Here is a 17,918-nt window from a genome sequence, read left to right on the forward strand (position 1 = left end):
TTTAATAAGAACATAAGAAATAGGAGCAGGAGTAGGCCATCTAGCCCCTCGAGCCTGCCCCACCATTCAATAAGATCATGGCTGATCTGATAGTGGTTTAGTTCCACTTACCCACCCGCTCCCCATAACCCTGAATTCCCTTATTGATCAGAAATCTATCTACCTGTGACTTAAACATATTTAACGAGGTCGCCTTCAATGGGCAGAGAATTCCAGAGATTCACTACCCTCTGAAAGAAGAAGTTCCTCCTCACTGTTCTAAACTGACTCCCCCTTATTTTGAGGCTGTGTCCTCTAGTTCTTGTTTCCTTTCTAAGTGGAAAGAATCTCTCTGCCTCTACCCCGTCTAGCCCCTTCATTATCTTATATGTCTCTATAAGATCTCCCCTCAGCCTTCTAAACTCCGAGTACAGGCTCAATCTCTCCTCATAACCTAACCCCCTCATCTCCAGTATCAATCTGGTGAACCTTCTCTGTACTCCCTCCAAGGCCAATATATCCTTTCGCAAATAAGGGGACCAAAATTGCGCGCACACTACTCTAGTTGCAGCCTCACCAGTACCTTGTACAATTGCAGCAAGACCTCCCTGCTTTTATACTCCATCCCCTTCGCGATAAAGGCCAACATTCCATTTGCCTTCTTGATCACCTGCTGCACCTGCAAACTGAGTTTTTGCGATTCATGCACAAGGACCCCCAGATCCCTCTGCACAGTAGCATGTTGTAATTTTTCACCATTTAAATAATAGTCCATTTTACTATTATTCCTTCCAAAATGGATAACCTCACAGTTGTCAATGTTATACTCCATCTGCCAGATCCTCGCCCACTCACTTAGCCTATCCAAATCTCTCTGCAGACTTTCCGCATCCTCCACGCAATTCGCTTTCCCACTCATCTTTGTGTCATCCGCAAACTTTGTTACCCTACACTCGGTCCCCTCCTCCAAATCGTCTATGTATATGGTAAACAGTCGAGGCCCCAGCACCGGTCCCTGTGGCACGCCACTAGTCACCAACTGCCAACCAGAAAAGCACCCATTTATTCCAACTCTCTGCTTCCTGTTAGATAGCCAATCCTCAATCCACGCTAACACTTTACCCCCAACTCCGTGTACCTTAATCTTCTGCAGCAACCTTTTGTGAGGCACCTTATCAAATGCCTTCTGGAAATCTAAAAACACCACATCCACCGGTTCCCCTCTGTCAACTGCACTCGTTACATCTTCATAAAAATCCAGTAAATTCGTCAAACACGACTTTCCCTTCATGAATCCATGCTGCGTCTGCTTGATCGAACCATTTTTTTCCAGTGTCCTGCTATTTCTTCTTTAACGATGGAATCCAGCAATTTCCCAACTACGGACGTTAAGCTAACCGGCCTGTAGTTACCCGCCTTTTGTCTACCTCCTTTTTTAAACAGTGGCGTCACATTAGCTGTTTTCCAATCGGCTGGCACTTCCCCAGAGTCCAGCGAATTTTGATAAATTACAGACAGCCTATCTGCTATTACTTCTGCTGTTTCTTTCAGTACCCTGGGATGCATTCCATCCGGGCCTGGGGACTTGTCTACCTTTAGTCCCATTAGCCTACCAAGCACTACCTCTTTAGTAATAGTCATCGTTTTAAGGACCTCACCCCCTACAGTCTCACGACAGTCAATTTTCGGTAAGCTATTTGTGTCCTCTACCCGTGAAGACCGACACAAAAAACTTGTTAAAGGCCTCGGTCATTTCCCATTATTAAATCCCCCTTCTCGCCTTCTAAGGGTCCAACATTTACTTTAGCTACTCTTTTCCGTTTTATATATTTGTAAAAACTTTTACTATCAGTTTTTGTATTTTGTGCTAGTTTAGTTTCGTAATCTATCTTTCCTTTCTTTATTGCTTTAGAAACATAGAAACATAGAAAACTACAGCACAAAAACAGGCCCTTCGGCCCCACAAGTTGTGCCGAACATATCCCTACCTTTTAGGCCTACCTATAACCCTCCATCCTATTAAGTCCCATGTACTCATCCAGGAGTCTTTTAAAAGACCCTATTGAGTTTGCCGCCTCCACCACTGACGGCAGCCGATTCCACTCGCCCACCACCCTCTGTGTGAAAAACTTCCCCCTAACATTTCCCCTGTACCTACCCCCCAGCACCTTAAACCTGTGTCCTCTTGTAGCAGCCATTTCCACCCTGGGAAAAAGCCTCTGAGAGTCCACCCGATCTATGCCTCTCAACATCTTATATACCTCTATCAGGTCTCCTCTCATCCTACATCTCTCCAAGGAGAAAAGACCGAGCTCCCTCAGCCTATCCTCATAAAGCATGCCACTCAATCCAGGCAACATCCTTGTAAATCTCCTCTGCACCCTTTCAATCTTTTCCACATCCTTCCTGTAATGAGGCGACCAGAACTGAGCACAGTACTCCAAGTGGGGTCTGACGAGGGTCTTATATAGCTGCATCATTATCCCCGGACTCCTAAACTCAATCCCTCGATTGATAAAGGCCAGCACACCATACGCCTTCATAACCACCTCCTCCACCTGCGGGGCCGATTTTAGAGTCCTATGGACCCGGACCCCAAGGTCCTTTTGATCCTCTATCTTTCTTAGTATTTTTTTTTAAAGCTTTCCTAATCTTCTAATTCCCCACTAGTTTTGGCCACTCTGTACGCATCGGTTTTTAATTTAATACTCTCCTTTATTTCCTTAGTTATCCATGGCTGGTTATCCCTTTTCTTACATTCCTTCTTTATCACAGAAATATATTTTTGCAGAGTACTGAGAAAAATCTCCTTAAAAATCCGCCACTGTTGCTCAGCTGTCCTACCAACTAGTCTGTGCTCCCAGTCTACATTAGCCAATTCTGCCCTCATCCTATTGTACTCCCCTCTGTTCAAGCAGAGGACACTGGTTTGGGACCCTACTTTCTCACCCTCCATTTGTATTAGAAATTCAACCATATTGTGATCACTCATTCCAAGAGGATCCCTCACAAGAAGATCATTAATTTTACCTGTCTCATTACACAGGACCAAATCCAAAATAACTCGCTCCCTCGTAGGTTCTGTAACATACTGTTCGAGGAAACTATCGCGACAGCATTCTAACAACTCTTCCTCAAGTCCACCGCATCCGACTTGAGTCAACCAATCAATATGCAGGTTAAAATCCCCCATGATTATTGCTGTTCCGTTTCTGCACGCATCCATTATTTGCTTGTTTATAGCCCAACCCACCTCAAAGTTATTATTTGGGGGCCTATAGACCATGCCCACCAGTGACTTTCTCCCCTTACTATTCCTTATCTCCACCCACAACGATTCCACATTATGCTCCTTAGAGCCTATATCATCTCTCACTACCGCCCTGATGTTATCTTTAATTAACAGAGCTATCCCATCTCTTTTTCCTTCTTTATCGCTTTCCTGACCCCTCCTTCCCCATATCCCTTGATCCCTTTAATCCTGGAGTTCTTTCTAATTTCTTCTTGAAATCAGACAACGTTTTGGCCTCAGCTACTTTGTGTGGTAGTGAATTCCACAAATTCACCACCTTCTGGGTGAAGAAATTTCTCCTCAGCTCAGTTCTAAAAGGTTTATCTCTTATCCTCAAACTATGACCCCTAGTTCTGGACTCCCCCACCATTCAGAACATTTTTTTCTGAATCTACCCTGTCTAAACCTGTGAGAATTTTAGAAGTTTCTATGAGATCCCCTCTCACTCTTCTAGAGTCTAGTGAATATAATCCTAACTGGCCTAGTGCGTCCTCACATGACAGACGCACCATCCCAGAAATCAGCCTGGTAAATCTTCGCTGTACTACCTCTATAGCAAGGACATCCTTCCTCCGATAAGGACACCAAAACTGCACACAATACTGCAGGTATGGCCTCAACAACGCCCTATACAATTGCAGCATAACATCCCTATTCCTATGCTCAAATCCTCTTGATATGAAGGCTGACATACCATTTGCCTCCTTTACTGCCTGCTGTATCTGCGCGCGCACTTTCAGCGTCTGATGCAAAAGGACACCAAAGCCTTGCTGAGTATCCTCCTCTCTTAATTTACACTCTTTCAAGTGATAATCTATCTTATTATTGAAACCAAAGTGGTTAACCTCATATTTATCCACATACTGCATATGCCCACACACTCAGCCCATCCAAATCATGCTGAAGCATCTCTGCACCCTCCTCCCAGCTCATCTCATTAGTCACTGACCGACAATCGGAAAATGATCCATTAATGCCCACTCTTTGCTTCCGATCTGCTAACCAACTTTCTGTCCATATCAAGACATTACTTGCAATCCCAAGTGCTTTAACGTTACATAGGTTGACTCTTAAATGCCCTCTGAAATGGCCTAGCAAGCCAATCAGTTCAAGGGCAGTTAGGGATGGTCAACAAATGCTGGCCCAGCCTGTGACACCCACACCCCATGAATGAATAATAAAAATATACCTTGAAAATTTCATCCCTCTGTAATAAATAATTAGCTTGATTGAATCATTTCAGAATTGTGTAAGTAGTTTTAGAGGACCTCTCATCTCATGTCCATAAACTAACTCAAAAGGACAAAAACCTGTAGACTCATGAGGTGCACCCCGAGTGTCAAACAAAATTAATTCTGACCCCTTGTCCCAATCATGGGGATAGTCGTAACAATATGCCTTAATCATCGTTTCGAGGATCTGATGTATTGTTTGCAAGCTCCTTGCATTTGTGAGTGATATGCTGAGGACTTTACTTCTAACACCACTCATAACTTCCTGAAAAATATTAGGCATGAAATTGGAACATTGTTCTGCCTGAACCTCAATCAGTAATCCATTTCGAGTGAAAGTCCAAAGATGTGCAGGTTAGGTGGATTGGCCATGCTAAATTGCCCCTTAATGTGAGGGGGACTAGACAGGGTAAATACATGGGGTTATGGGGATAGGGCCTGGGTAGAATTGTGGTCGGTGCAGACTTCATGGGCTGAATGGCCTCCTTCTGCACTGTATGATTCTATTCTATGAAGAATTTGATTAATTTCTCTAGCAAAAATTAAATGCTTCTGGGAACCGAATATGTCTCCAACTCTTTTTGGTAAAGATCTCTCTGTGTACTGACACCCTACTAAATAGTTGTCAAAAAACAGGCATGGGAATCAGAGGTGCCAGTTTGATCGAAATTTGTGGATTTCCCACAATCTGGCATGCATAAGTGTTTTGTAAAGTTGGAGCATATCTTCGTGAAGACCAGCCAGTTAAAACCCTGACTTATACGTGCTTGGGTTTTTTGGATCCCTACATGACCTGCTATAGGAATTTCATGAGTTATCTTTAATATTTCCTGACAATATTTGGGCAGCACCACCCACTCTTCATCCTCCGGTCTGAAGCCGGAATTGTTTTTTCTCTCTCCAAATTCAGTGGTCAATTAGAACTGTTTTGTTTTATGACCATATATGAGGCATGCACCTGGAGGACCTCACAATGTAAAGGTCATAGAGATATACAGCACGGAAACAGGCTCTTCGGCGCAACACGTCCATGTTGATCAGGTTTTCTAAACTGAATTAGGTCCATTTGCCTGTGTTTGGCCCATATCCCTCTAAACCTTTCCCATCAATGTACATATTTTAAGACCTCCAGCACCACCTCTTCTGTAATACAGACGCTTTTCAAGACATCACAATTTACTTCCCCGAATTCCCTAGCTTTCATGTCTTTCTCCACAGTAAATATTGACAAGAAATATTCGTTTAGGATCTCGCCCATCTCCTGTGGCTCCACATGTTGACAATCTTGTTGATCTTTAAGGGACCCTATTCTCTCCCTAGTTACTCTTTTGCCCTGAATATACTTGTAGATTCTCTTTGGATTCTCCTTTACCTTCCTCTTTTTATCCTCCTGATTTTCCTTTTAAGTGTGCTCCTACACCCCCTATACTCTTCAAAGGATTCACTTGACTGCAGCTGCCTATACCTGCCGTAGGCTTCCTTTTTATTGACCAGAGCTTTTATCTCTAGTCATCCAGCGTTCCCTACTCTGCCAGCCCTGCCCTTCACACTAACAGGAAAATGCTGGCGCTGAACTCTCGCTTTTGAAAGCCTCCCACTTGCCAAACGTTCCTTTACCTGCAAACAGCCTCCCCCAATCAACCTTTGAAAGTTCCTGTCAAATACCATCAAAATTGGCCTTGCCCCAATTTAACACTTTAACTTGTGGACCAGAAGTCAGTGAGGGTGGTGAGGTATTGGGGAAGGTATCAGGGTCAAGGGTGGGTACCGGTAGACAGGAAGGTGGGTTGAAGTGTGTCTACTTCAATGCAAGGAGCATCCGGAACAAGGTAGATGAACTTGGGGCGTGGATTGGTACTTGGGACTACGATGTTGTGGCCATTACGGAGACGTGGGTAGAACAAGGACAGGAATGGTTGTTGGACGTTCCGGGGTATAGATGTTTCACTAAGTGTAGGGAAGCTGGTAAAAGAGGTGGAGGAGTGGCATTGTTAATCAAGGATAGTTTAATGGCTGCAGAAAGGCATTTCGAGGGGGATCTGCACACTGAGGTAATATGGGCTGAGGTTAGAAATAGGAAAGGAGCGGTCACGTTGTTAGGAGTTTACTTTAGGCCCCCAAATAGTAATAGAGATGTGGAGGAAGAAATTGCTAAGCAGATTATGGATATGTGTGGGGGTCACAGGGTAGTTGTCATGGGGGACTTTAACTTTCCAAATATTGATTGGAACCTTTGTAGGTCAAATAGTTCGGATGGGGCAGTTTTTGTGCAGTGTGTGCAGGAGGGTTTCCTGACACAATATGTGGATAGGCCGACAAGAGGTGAGGCCACATTGGATTTGGTACTGGGAAATGAACTGGGCCAAGTGTTAGATTTGGTTGTGGGAGAGCACTTTGGAGATAGTGACCACAATTCGGTGTCTTTTGTTATTGCAATGGAGAGGGATAGGGCCGTACGGCAGGGCAAGGTTTACAATTGGGGGAGAGGTAATTATGATGCGATTAGGCAAGAATTATGGGGCATAAGTTGGGAACAGAAACTGTCAGAGAAAGGAACAAATGAAAAGTGGAACTTTTTCAAGGAACAAATACTGGATGTCCTTGATAGGTATGTCCCTGTCAGGCAGGGAGGAAATGGCCGAGTGAGGGAACCATGATTCACGAAAGAGGTGGAATGTCTTGTGAAAGGGAAGAGGGAAGCTTATATAGGGATGAGGAAACAAGGTTCAGATGGCTCGATTGAGGGTTACAAGTTAGCAAGGAATGAGCTGAAAAAGGGGCTTAGGAGAGCTAGGAGGGGACACGAGAAGTCCTTGGCGGGTCGGATCAAGGAAAACCCCAAGGCTTTTTACTCTTATGTGAGGAATAAAAGAATGACCAGGGTGAGGTTAGTGCCGGTCAAGGACAGTAGTGGGAACTTGTGTATGGAGTCAGTAGAGATAGGCGAGGTGATGAATGAATACTTTTCTTCAGTGTTCACCAAGGAGAGGGGCCATGTTTTTGAGGAAGAGAAGGTGTTACAGGCTAATAGGCTGGAGGAAATAGATGTTCGGAGGGAGGATGTCCTGGCAGTTTTGAATAAACTGAAGGTCGATAAGTCCCCTGGGCCTGATGAAATGTATCCTAGGATTCTTTGGGAGGCAAGGGATGAGATTGCAGAGCCTTTGGCTTTGATCTTTGGGTCCTCGCTGTCCACGGGGATGGTGCCAGAGGACTGGAGAATGGCGAATGTTGTTCCTCTGTTTAAGAAAGGGAATAGAAATGACCCTGGTAATTATAGACCGGTTAGTCTTTCTTCGGTGGTTGGTAAATTGATGGAAAAGGTCCTTAGAGATGGGATTTACGACCATTTAGAAAGATGCGGATTAATCCGGGATAGTCAGCATGGATTCGTGAAGGGCAAGTCGTGCCTCACAAATTTGATAGAATTTTTTGAGGAGGTAATTAAGTGTGTTGATGAAGGTAGGGCAGTTGATGTCATATACATGGATTTTAGTAAGGCGTTTGATAAGGTCCCCCATGGTCGGCTTATGATGAAAGTGAGGAGGTGTGGGATAGAGGGAAAGTTGGCCGATTGGATAGGTAACTGGCTATCTGATCGAAGACAGAGGGTGGTGGTGGATGGAAAATTTTCGGATTGGAGGCAGGTTGCTAGCGGAGTGCCACAGGGATCAGTGCTTGGTCCTCTGCTCTTTGTGATTTTTATTAAATACTTAGAGGAGGGGGCTGAAGGGTGGATCAGTAAATTTGCTGATGACACCAAGATTGGTGGAGTAGTGGATGAGGTGGAGGGCTGTTGTGGGCTGCAAAGAGACATAGATAGGATGCAAAGCTGGGCTGAAAAATGGCAAATGGAGTTTAACCCTGATAAATGTGAGGTGATTCATTTTGGTAGGAATAATTTAAATGTGGATTACAGGGTCAAAGGTAGGGTTCTGAAGACTGTGGAGGAACAGAGAGATCTTGGGGTTCATATCCACAGATCTCTAAAGGTTGCCACTCAAGTGGATAGAGCTGTGAAGAAGGCCTATAGTGTGTTAGCTTTTATTAACAGGGGGTTGGAGTTTAAGAGCCGTGGGGTTATGCTGCAACTGTACAGGACCTTGGTGAGACCACATTTGGAGTATTGTGTGCAGTTCTGGTCACCTCACTATAGGAAGGATGTGGAAGCGCTGGAAAGAGTGCAGAGGCGATTTACCAAGATGCTGCCTGGTTTGGAGGGTAGGTCTTATGAGGAAAGGTTGCGGGAGCTAGGGCTGTTCTCTCTGGAGCGGAGGAGGCTGAGGGGAGACTTAATAGAGGTTTATAAAATGATGAAGGGGATAGATAGAGTGAACGTTCAAAGACTATTTCCTCGGGTGGATGGAGCTATTACAAGGGGGCATAACTATAGGGTTCGTGGTGGGTGATACAGGAAGGATATCAGAGGTAGGTTCTTTACGCAGAGAGTGGTTGGGGTGTGGAATGGACTGCCTGCAGTGATAGTGGAGTCAGACACTTTAGGAACATTTAAGCGGTTATTGGATAGGCACATGGAACACACCAGGATGATAGGGAGTGGGATAGCTTGATCTTGGTTTCAGATAAAGCTCGGCATAACATCGTGGGCCGAAGGGCCTGTTCTGTGCTGTACTGTTCTATGTTCTATGGACCAGATCTATCCTTTTCCACAACTATTTTAAAACAAATTATGGTTACTGGTCCCAAAGTGCTGTCCCATTAACACTTCAGTCACTTGCCCTGCCTTATTTGCCAAAAGGAGATTGAGTTTTGCCCCTTCTCTAATAGGGTAATCTCCATGTTGATTGAGAGTTTTTTCATGAACACACTTGACAACCCCTTTCAAGCCCTTAACACTATGGCTGTCCCAGTGTATGTTTGGAAAGTTAAAATTCCCCACGATTAGAACCCTATTATTCTTGCAGCTATCTGCGATCTCCCCACATATTTGCTCTTCAATTTCCTGCTGACTATTGGGGGGACCTATAGTACAATCCCACCAAAGCAATCGCCCCCTTCTTATTTTTCAGTTCCACCCATAATGCCTCACTGGGCAATCTCTGAGGAAAATCCTCTAAGTATTACATGATGTTTTCTCTAATCAAAAACGCAACTCTCCCTCCTCCTTGCCTCCCCTTCTTTCCTATAGCATCTGTACCCTGAAACATTTAGCTGCCAGTCATGTCCCTCCCTCCCTCCCTCAGTCATGTATCTATAATAGCTATGATATCCGAGCCCATGTACCCACCCATGCCCTGACTTCATCTGCCTTACCTGTCAGGTCTCTTGCATTGAAATAAATGCAATTTGTTTAATCAGTCTTGCCTTGTTCCCTATCATGCTCGTGCCTGTTCCTTATCATGCCTTGTGTCTGTTTAACTTGCTCTCTTTAAATTGTGTATTCGCCTCAACGTCCCCTTTTGTCTCACTAGTTTAAACTCTCTGAAGTAGCTTTAGCAAATCTCCCCACCAGTGAATTGGTCCCCCTCCAGTTCAGATGAAACTCATCCTCCTTGTACAGGTCACCTCTGCCCCAGAAGAGTTTCCAATGCTCAAAGTCTAAATCCTTGCCCCCTGCACCAGCTCCTCAGCGATGCATTCATCTGCCTTATCCTCCTATTCCTACTCTCACTTGCAGGTGGCATTGGAGTAATCTAGAGATTACTACCCTTGAGGTCCTGCTTTCTAACCTACTGCCTAACGCCTTATATTCACTCTACAGGATCTCATCCTTTTTACTACCTATGTCGCTAGTAGCAGTATGTACCACGACCTCTTTCATCAACCTCCCCTTTCAGGGTGCCCTGCAGTTGTTCAGTGGCATCCCTGATCCTGGCACCAGGGAGGCAACACACCATCCTGGAGTCACGTCTTCAGCTGCAGAAACATCTGTCTGTTCACTGACTTATTAATTCCCTGTCTGTCTTTCTTCCTCTTCCCTGTACAGTCAAATCACTTATGGTACTTGAAGCGTGGCTCTGACTGCACTCCTTTGAAGTACCAGTGCCCTCATCAGCTTCCAAAATGGAATACTGGTTAGTGCGCGGGACCCCAGGAGACTCCTGCACTACCTGCTTGTTCTTTCTGGACTGTTTGGTGGCCACCCATTCCCTTCTTTCCTATAATCGCTTGAGCTGTGGTGTGACCATCTTTCTAAATGTGCTATCCACATAACTCAGCCTCACAGATGTGCCACAATGTCTCCATCTGCTGCTCAAACTCTGAAATCTGGAGCTCCAGCTTCTGCAGTTGGGTGCACTTCCTGCACATGTGGTCATCTAGGATACTAGCAGAATCCAGGTCTCCCCACATGACAAGCTGCACATTCCACTTGGCTGGCCTCTCCTGACATCTCTTAAATTTACAATTATTGACTCTGATGGAGCCCTAAGTTCCATGCCCTTAAATTCCTTCATCCATTGAAGCAGCAACTGGCAAGATAAAAATCCAGAAACCACCCCCCTCGGGCTTGTGCTGGAAATTGGAGTGCAAGTGAACATATATTTACAAATTCAGTAAGTATATACATTGGTTATACGTCCATGCCATCAATGTTTTTTCACAACTTACTTATCAAATTTTATTTCTACTGCTAGATCCAAGTGCAGCCCTGACGACCACAGCTGCGTTACAGGCAGCCTGCAGACTGCTATGCAGTGTTGATTGTGATGACTTTAGTGGGCATCTTCTGATGGCACATAACCTTGAAGGCCCTGGCTTACAAGGGTCTCCTGCTGCTGGGTCATGCAACCCATCTGACATCTCTCTGCACTTGCACACTTGCTGCTTGATGCTCTCATGAATATCACTGAAGTGAGTAGACAGTGTCACTTACCCTGGGGAACGCTCCTTTTTCTACATTGAAGGCCAGTTCTTTTGTGGGCTCCACAGATGCTAACCTTCACTGTTACCTCCACCTGAATTGCTTTGGTCGGACAGGAGGGCTTCCTGCTGTGATATCTGGGAAACAGCATCTCCTGCCTTTCCTGGGCAGCCTGGAGGAGAACCTGCAGGGATGCATTGCTGAACTATGGAACATGCTGTCTTCTCTGTGACATTTTGATATACGGAAAGTTAGAACTCCTGGCTTGCAGCGAGTGGCTGCCTGAGTGCCCTTTAAATATGGTGTCCTCACTCATGCGTATGTAATAAACTGAACAGCTCATGATCATGTGGCCAGCCGGCTTGCCCCCCCCCCCCCCCCCCCCCCTGCATAGAAGGAACTCTCATTTCTCCTCCCACTGTCAAACTTATACTCCAAAGATGTGAAAATACCAATCTTAGACAGCAAAAGAGGCCTGAAAGGACAATTCCAGATGGGATGGAATTTTGAAGACGAGAGAACCTTGTGGGGGCAAGAGACTTTATCAAAGAAGTGGGCAGAATGACCAAGGAAGAAGAGCTCTATCATGCCAAGCTCAGTTTGTACAAGTAATGATGTAAGTGGATAGAGTTGGGACCGTTCCAGAGAGCAGCATTGGACATAATGTTGAAAACATATGAAAGGTTGAGATTGGAAGTATCGGTGGGGTCTGAAGAAAATGAATTGGAAGAAGGATTCAGAGATGCGTTAGGATCTAAGATTTGACATGTTGCTGCAGCTTTCAAGCAGTGGGCTTGAATTGACATCGGAATGAATTTTGCAAATTATAGTCTATTTACGTTACTGTGTTTTCTCAATCGGTGCTGATACAAGTAAATAGAGCTATTGTTCAGCGTTATCCTAATTTATCTCTAGCTTTCTCAAGTTTCGTGCAAGCCCCATTTTTATTGTCGATATTAAAAATATCTCATATCTGCATCATAAGGTATTTTTGTTTGCTATTTGCATGGCTATTTATTTTTAAATGTGCTTTTTGTGTCTCACTATAGAGCCAAGTTAGATTGGCATACCTTGAACAAAGACAATTATGGAAGTCATATCTCACCCACTTGTTGGCTCTTGAGCTGTGGCAACCAGGCACCAAGGATCAGTCAACTGGGGCAATAGCTGGTTTAGGTCCCACAAATCCTTCTCTGCTCAACATATAGGCCAGCTATTTGGCTGACGATTTCATTCCGTTTAGTGAAATTCTAAACCTGTTCATGATCAAAGCATTTGTGATTTTATTCCACCTTGCACATGGAGAAAATCATTCTTCCCGATGCGGGTCAGATCATGAGTAGTCCTGGTGTGTACTGCTATTGCTCTTCTCAAACTTGAACTGCAATATCTATTTTCATTTTACCCTCCCCATTCTCAATCATAGGCTTTCTTCTGCGACATCTATTAACTATATATTTCTTTTGCGTGCATCTTTCAGACCAGCTCTTCCAACCAGAGTACATCTGTGTTGAAGACCTGATCTAAAACAAAATGCTATTTTTCCCATCATGAGAACTCTGCCATTGCAAAGAATTAGTTTCTAAACACGTAACCAATACTGCTCCCTCCTTTGTCTTATCTGAATACTTAACATTATTGCTTGATTAAATTGATTACATCTTCGCTGATTGGGGTGGTACAGTGGTTAGCACTGCTGCCAGCTTGGGTCACTGTGCGGAGTCTGTACGTTCTCCCCGCGTCTGCATGGGTTTCCTCCAGGTGCTCTGGTTTTCTCCCACAGTCCGAAAGACGTGCTGGTTAGGCGCATTGGCCATGCTAAAATTCTCCCTCAGTGTACCCGAACAGATGCCGGAGTGGCGACTAGGGGATTTTCACAATAACTTCATTACAGTGTTAATGTAAGTCTATTTGTACACCAATAAAATGAACTTTAAATTTTACCAGGTTATGAAGGGTGAAAATAGGGAAAAAAATTACCCTCCACTGTCCATGAAAGGGTTATGTCAACGCTGTTATTTAATATTCTGACAATTGCGCAGGTGCAAATTTGAGTTGATTTGATTTATTATTGTCATATACATGAGTATACACTGAAAACTATTATTTCTTGGGCCCTATACAGACAAAGTATATCACACATAGAGAAGGAAACGAGAGGGTGCAGAATGTAGTGTTACAGTCATAGCTAGGGTGTAGAGAACAATCAACTTAATGCGTGATAGGTCCATTCAAAAGTCTGATGGCAGCAGGGAAAATGATGACCTTGAGTCTGTTGATACGTGTCCTCAGACTTTTGTCTCTTTTTCTCGATGGAAGAAGGTGGAAGAGAGAATGTCTGGGGTGCATGGGTTCCTTGATTATGCTGGCTGTTTTTCCGCGGCAGCGGGAAGTGTAGACAGAGTTAATGGACGGGAGGCTGGTTTGCGTGTTGGACTGGGCTTCATTCACGACCCTTTGTAGTTTCTTGTGGTCTTGGACCGAGCAGGAGCCATACCAAGCTGTGATGCAACCAGAAAGAATACTTTCTATGGTGCATCTGTAAAAGTTGGTGAGAGTTGTAGCAGACATGCCAAATTTTCTTAGCCTCCTGAGAAAGTAGAGGCGGTGGTGGGCTTTCTTAACTTTAGCGTCAGTGTGGAGGGACCACGGCAGGTTGTTGATGATTTGGACGCCGAAAAACTTAAAGCTCTCGATCATTTCAGCTTCATCCCCATTGATGTAAATAGGGGCATGTCCTCTACTGCGCTTCCTGAAGTTGATGACTATGTCCGTCGTTTTACTGACATTGAGGATAAGATTATTGTCGTCACACTAGTTCACCAGATTCTCTATGTCTTTCCTGTACTCAGTCTCATTATTGTTTGAGATCCGACCCACTACTGTGGTCTCATCAGCAAACTTGAAAATAGAGTTGGAGGGGAATTTGGCTACACAGTCATAGGTTTATAAAGAGTATAGTAAGGGGCTGAGGACACAGTCTTGTGGGGCACCGGTGTTGAGGATGATTTTGGAGGTGATGTTGTTGCCTATCCTTACTGGTTGCAGCCTGTGGGTTAGGAAGCGTAGGATGCAGTCACAGAGGGAGGAGCCGAACCCCAGGCCACAGTTTGGAGATGAGTTTCATAGGAATAATGGTGTTGAAGGCTGAGCTGTAGTCAATAAATAGATGTCTTTGTTATCCAGGTCTTCCAGGGTTGAGTGTGGGGCCAGGGAGATGGCATCTGCTGTGAACCTGTTGCAGCGAGAGGCGAACTTCCATGGTGGATCCAGGTAATCTGGGAGGCTGGAATTGATTCGTGCCACGATTAACCTTTCGAAACATTGCATAATGATGGATGTCAGAGCCACCGGGCGGTAGTCATTAAGAGACACTGTCTGGCTTTTCTTTGGTACAGGAATGATGGTCATCTTCTTGAAGCAAATAGGGACCTCAGATTGATGTAAAGAGAGGTTAAAGGTATCTGTGAATACCCCTGCCAGCTGGTCTGCACAGGATCTGAGTGCTCGTCCGGGCCAGTCTTTTTCCGTGGGTTGACTTTTGAGAAGGCTGATCTGACGTCTGCGATGGTGATCTCGGATATGCGTTCGGCCGAGGTTTCCAGGATGGAGGACGTATTCTCGCTGACCCCTCACTCAAACTGGCATAGAATGCGTTAAGCGCATTGGGGAGGGATATATTGGTGCCAGCGGTTCTACATGCCTTCATCTTGTAGCCTGTTGTGTCTTGCAGACCTTGCTATAGTTGGTAGGAGTGGAGTGGCTAGCCTGGGACTCTAGCTGTTCAGTACTGTCTTTTGGCATCTTTGAGGGATCTCTCTAGGTCATATCTGGATTTCTTGTAAAGGTCGGGGTCGCCTGACTTGAGCCCAATTTAATTTAAATTGATTTAAACCCAATGTTTATGGAGATCCTCCCTTGTTTGTTTCATAATTTTTTAAACCTAGCTTGGTGTTACAGCTGCAGAATATACATGGATTTTGTTTTGCTTAAAGTTGCTCCTTTGTTTCAGAAATTATTTATGCTCTATGGTTGCTATCTAAGTGTCAGTGGGTTCATAAAATTTGTAAGAATCTGTCTATTATGATTTCTGTTGCTCACTTATTAGATAGAGGTTGTTACTGATGCTTTGAGAAGGGTAAGGGCTGGTTCAGTATAGAACAACCAAAGCAACATGCTGTTTGATTCAATCGGCCAGTCGCAGGAACATATGTCTTGTGTATCTAGCATTGCACTGACACTGAAATTGATACTCAACTTTGCTCAGTTGTATTTTTTGGACAGATGGCAGTGCCTCAGCCAGTCAGATCGAGCAATGCCTCCTGCCTCATTGCACTGGAAACATACTGTTGTAGAAAATTTTCTTGAACGTAATCTAGGAACTCTTGATCCTCTTTGCCCTGTAGACTAATGCAGTCTGTATTTGGATAAGTAAAGTCCTCCATTATAACTGTAGTGGTAGGGTTTGGTGTGTAGAGGGTTAATGTGGGTTAAGTACAGCATCACTCATAAAATCATACAAGAAGGCAGATGACCCAGGGTCAGTCCAGAGATGAACAGAGATGTGTAAAGACCGAGTAAAGACAGCTCCATACTGGTATCCTCTACTGCATATACATATATAGTTATGAGTTGTTAATAATGACTTGCTGTACATACACTCAAGGCTACAAAGCGCTACTTCACAGTGTCCAAAGCAGAATACCTCATGGTGGCAGCATCCAGATCAAAAACCTTTATCCTCACAAGAATGCAGAAAAACAAGGATAAAGGATACCTTCAACAGATTCTGAATTGCAACAAACTCCCAAATGCAGCTACAGGCACGGAGAAAATTTATCAGAAAGAAAAAGCTCTTGAAGGAGAAGAGCCTAGAGGCAATAAGATAGAAGTTTTGCTCCAGCATTCTTGCATTTGTTCTGATGGGTGCAAGATGAAAAACTTTGGCCAAACGGGCAGGATTTTATGACCTCACTTGACCCGAGACCGGAAAATCCCACTCAAGGTCAATGGACCTTCCCATTGTTTGTCCCTCCTCGCCTGCTTCGATTCCTGTGGGGTGGCAGAATTCCGGCATATGTCTCCCTTTTCAGCGATATTCACATGCAAATGTGTAATGTTTATATGGCAGGTTGCGGGGTGGCTGGTGATGCGTGGAGAAATTTGTTCCCTGTGGTTTGGTTAGCTCATATATTTGTGCCATGGAAAATCCTAACTGTCACTTTCTTTTTCCGTAGTGATATGCAGTTTCCGTGGTTCAGTGCCCCAAGGGCTTGTGCTGGAAATTGGAGAAACAGTTCAGATCTTGGAAAAATGTGAAGGTAAGATTGAAATTAAATAATGACTTGTCATGTTTTCTTTTGGGGGAAAAATAAAAATGCCATTTGTTGAAAATTAAGAACTTTTATTTTAAAAATGAGCAGTGCCCCTTTGTACAGCAAATATTTGCCCAAAATGCCTTTGCAATCAATTCTCACTTAAAAAAGTGATTTATTGTATAAAACATGACATCTGCTGTTCTTTATAGTGTGATGATTTAATTTTCTAATTTGCTTTAGAAGTATGTCCAGCCACAGATTTTCAAACTTTTTTATTCATTGAGACCTCTTCAAACATTCATACACTGTATGGCCCCATTCTTAAAAAAAAAGATAGTATTTTTTCATGAAACAAGCGAATTTCATTTTCTTTGCTAAAATAATGTATCACTTAAGACAGTGGCCATATCAGTACAGGATCAGTATTGGAAGACTGAAAAGACCTGAGCATAAAATAACATTTAATGATTCATTCTTATCTCAGTGAATAAGATGAGTCGGCTTGCTTCCCATCATTACTGGAATTGTTGCTTGACAGTGTTTAACTGCAAATTTGTCCATAAATTAAAATGATTTTAAAGAAATGGAGCAAAGGGAACTTTAAATTCAAATATGCACTGACAGCTTTGTATCGGATGACAGCATGGGATGTTTTGAAACCCTGCTAAATTCTGAAAATGGAAGTTTGACCACGAAGAGCTATTTCTGATGCATAGTAATTGATTAATGTATACTCGAAGCAACTCTGGTCTAATTCTGCTTCTGAAATCAGCGGGAATTTTCAAGGACAGAAAGAACAAACTTTGCCAGTCTGAAGGGAAAGAACAGTAACTTGCTCTTGAATTGGTAGAGAAAAGCATCAACAGCAAATCCAGTAAGTGAGGTAATGGGACACCTGGCCCATAATTTTGATTCCAAATTTTAAAGATTATATTTGGAGCTTTGAGTTGCTGGCTTGTTTTATGTGGCCAAGCCTGGGAGATGAAGCATATTTTCTAATCATCCAGCAGACAAAATGACTAATTATTGTTGCAAAATATGCTACGTTTGATGCACATTATTTAACATCTGAAACTTACAGGCAAGAATTTAAAGAAAACTCATTTTAGTCTTAACATCCCAGCTGGTGTTACTTCTGGACAAGTTAGATCCAAGTTAGATTCCAGTGAGTACAAGCCCAGCCGATCCAGTCTCTCTTCATATGTCGGTCCTGCCATTCCAGGAATTAGTCTGGTGAACCTTTGCTAGACTCCCTCAATAGCAAGTATGTCCTT

At 43.8% G+C, this 17,918-nt stretch overlaps 1 protein-coding gene across 4 annotated transcripts in view; it reads left to right on the plus strand.

Annotated features, from left to right (window-relative positions):
- Nucleotides 1–17,918, plus strand: part of dock3 (dedicator of cytokinesis 3) — a 1,050,162-nt gene that overhangs the window by 108,263 nt on the left and 923,981 nt on the right. For all 4 annotated transcript variants that reach the window (XM_078209344.1, XM_078209345.1, XM_078209346.1 and 1 more), the window contains exon 2: nt 16,564–16,647. In XM_078209344.1, coding sequence (XP_078065470.1) covers nt 16,564–16,647 — 84 coding nt within the window. The remainder of the gene's footprint in view (nt 1–16,563; nt 16,648–17,918) is intronic.

The sequence above is a fragment of the Mustelus asterias genome, chromosome 3 (assembly GCF_964213995.1).
Source record: "Mustelus asterias chromosome 3, sMusAst1.hap1.1, whole genome shotgun sequence".
Lineage (NCBI taxonomy): Eukaryota > Metazoa > Chordata > Chondrichthyes > Carcharhiniformes > Triakidae > Mustelus > Mustelus asterias.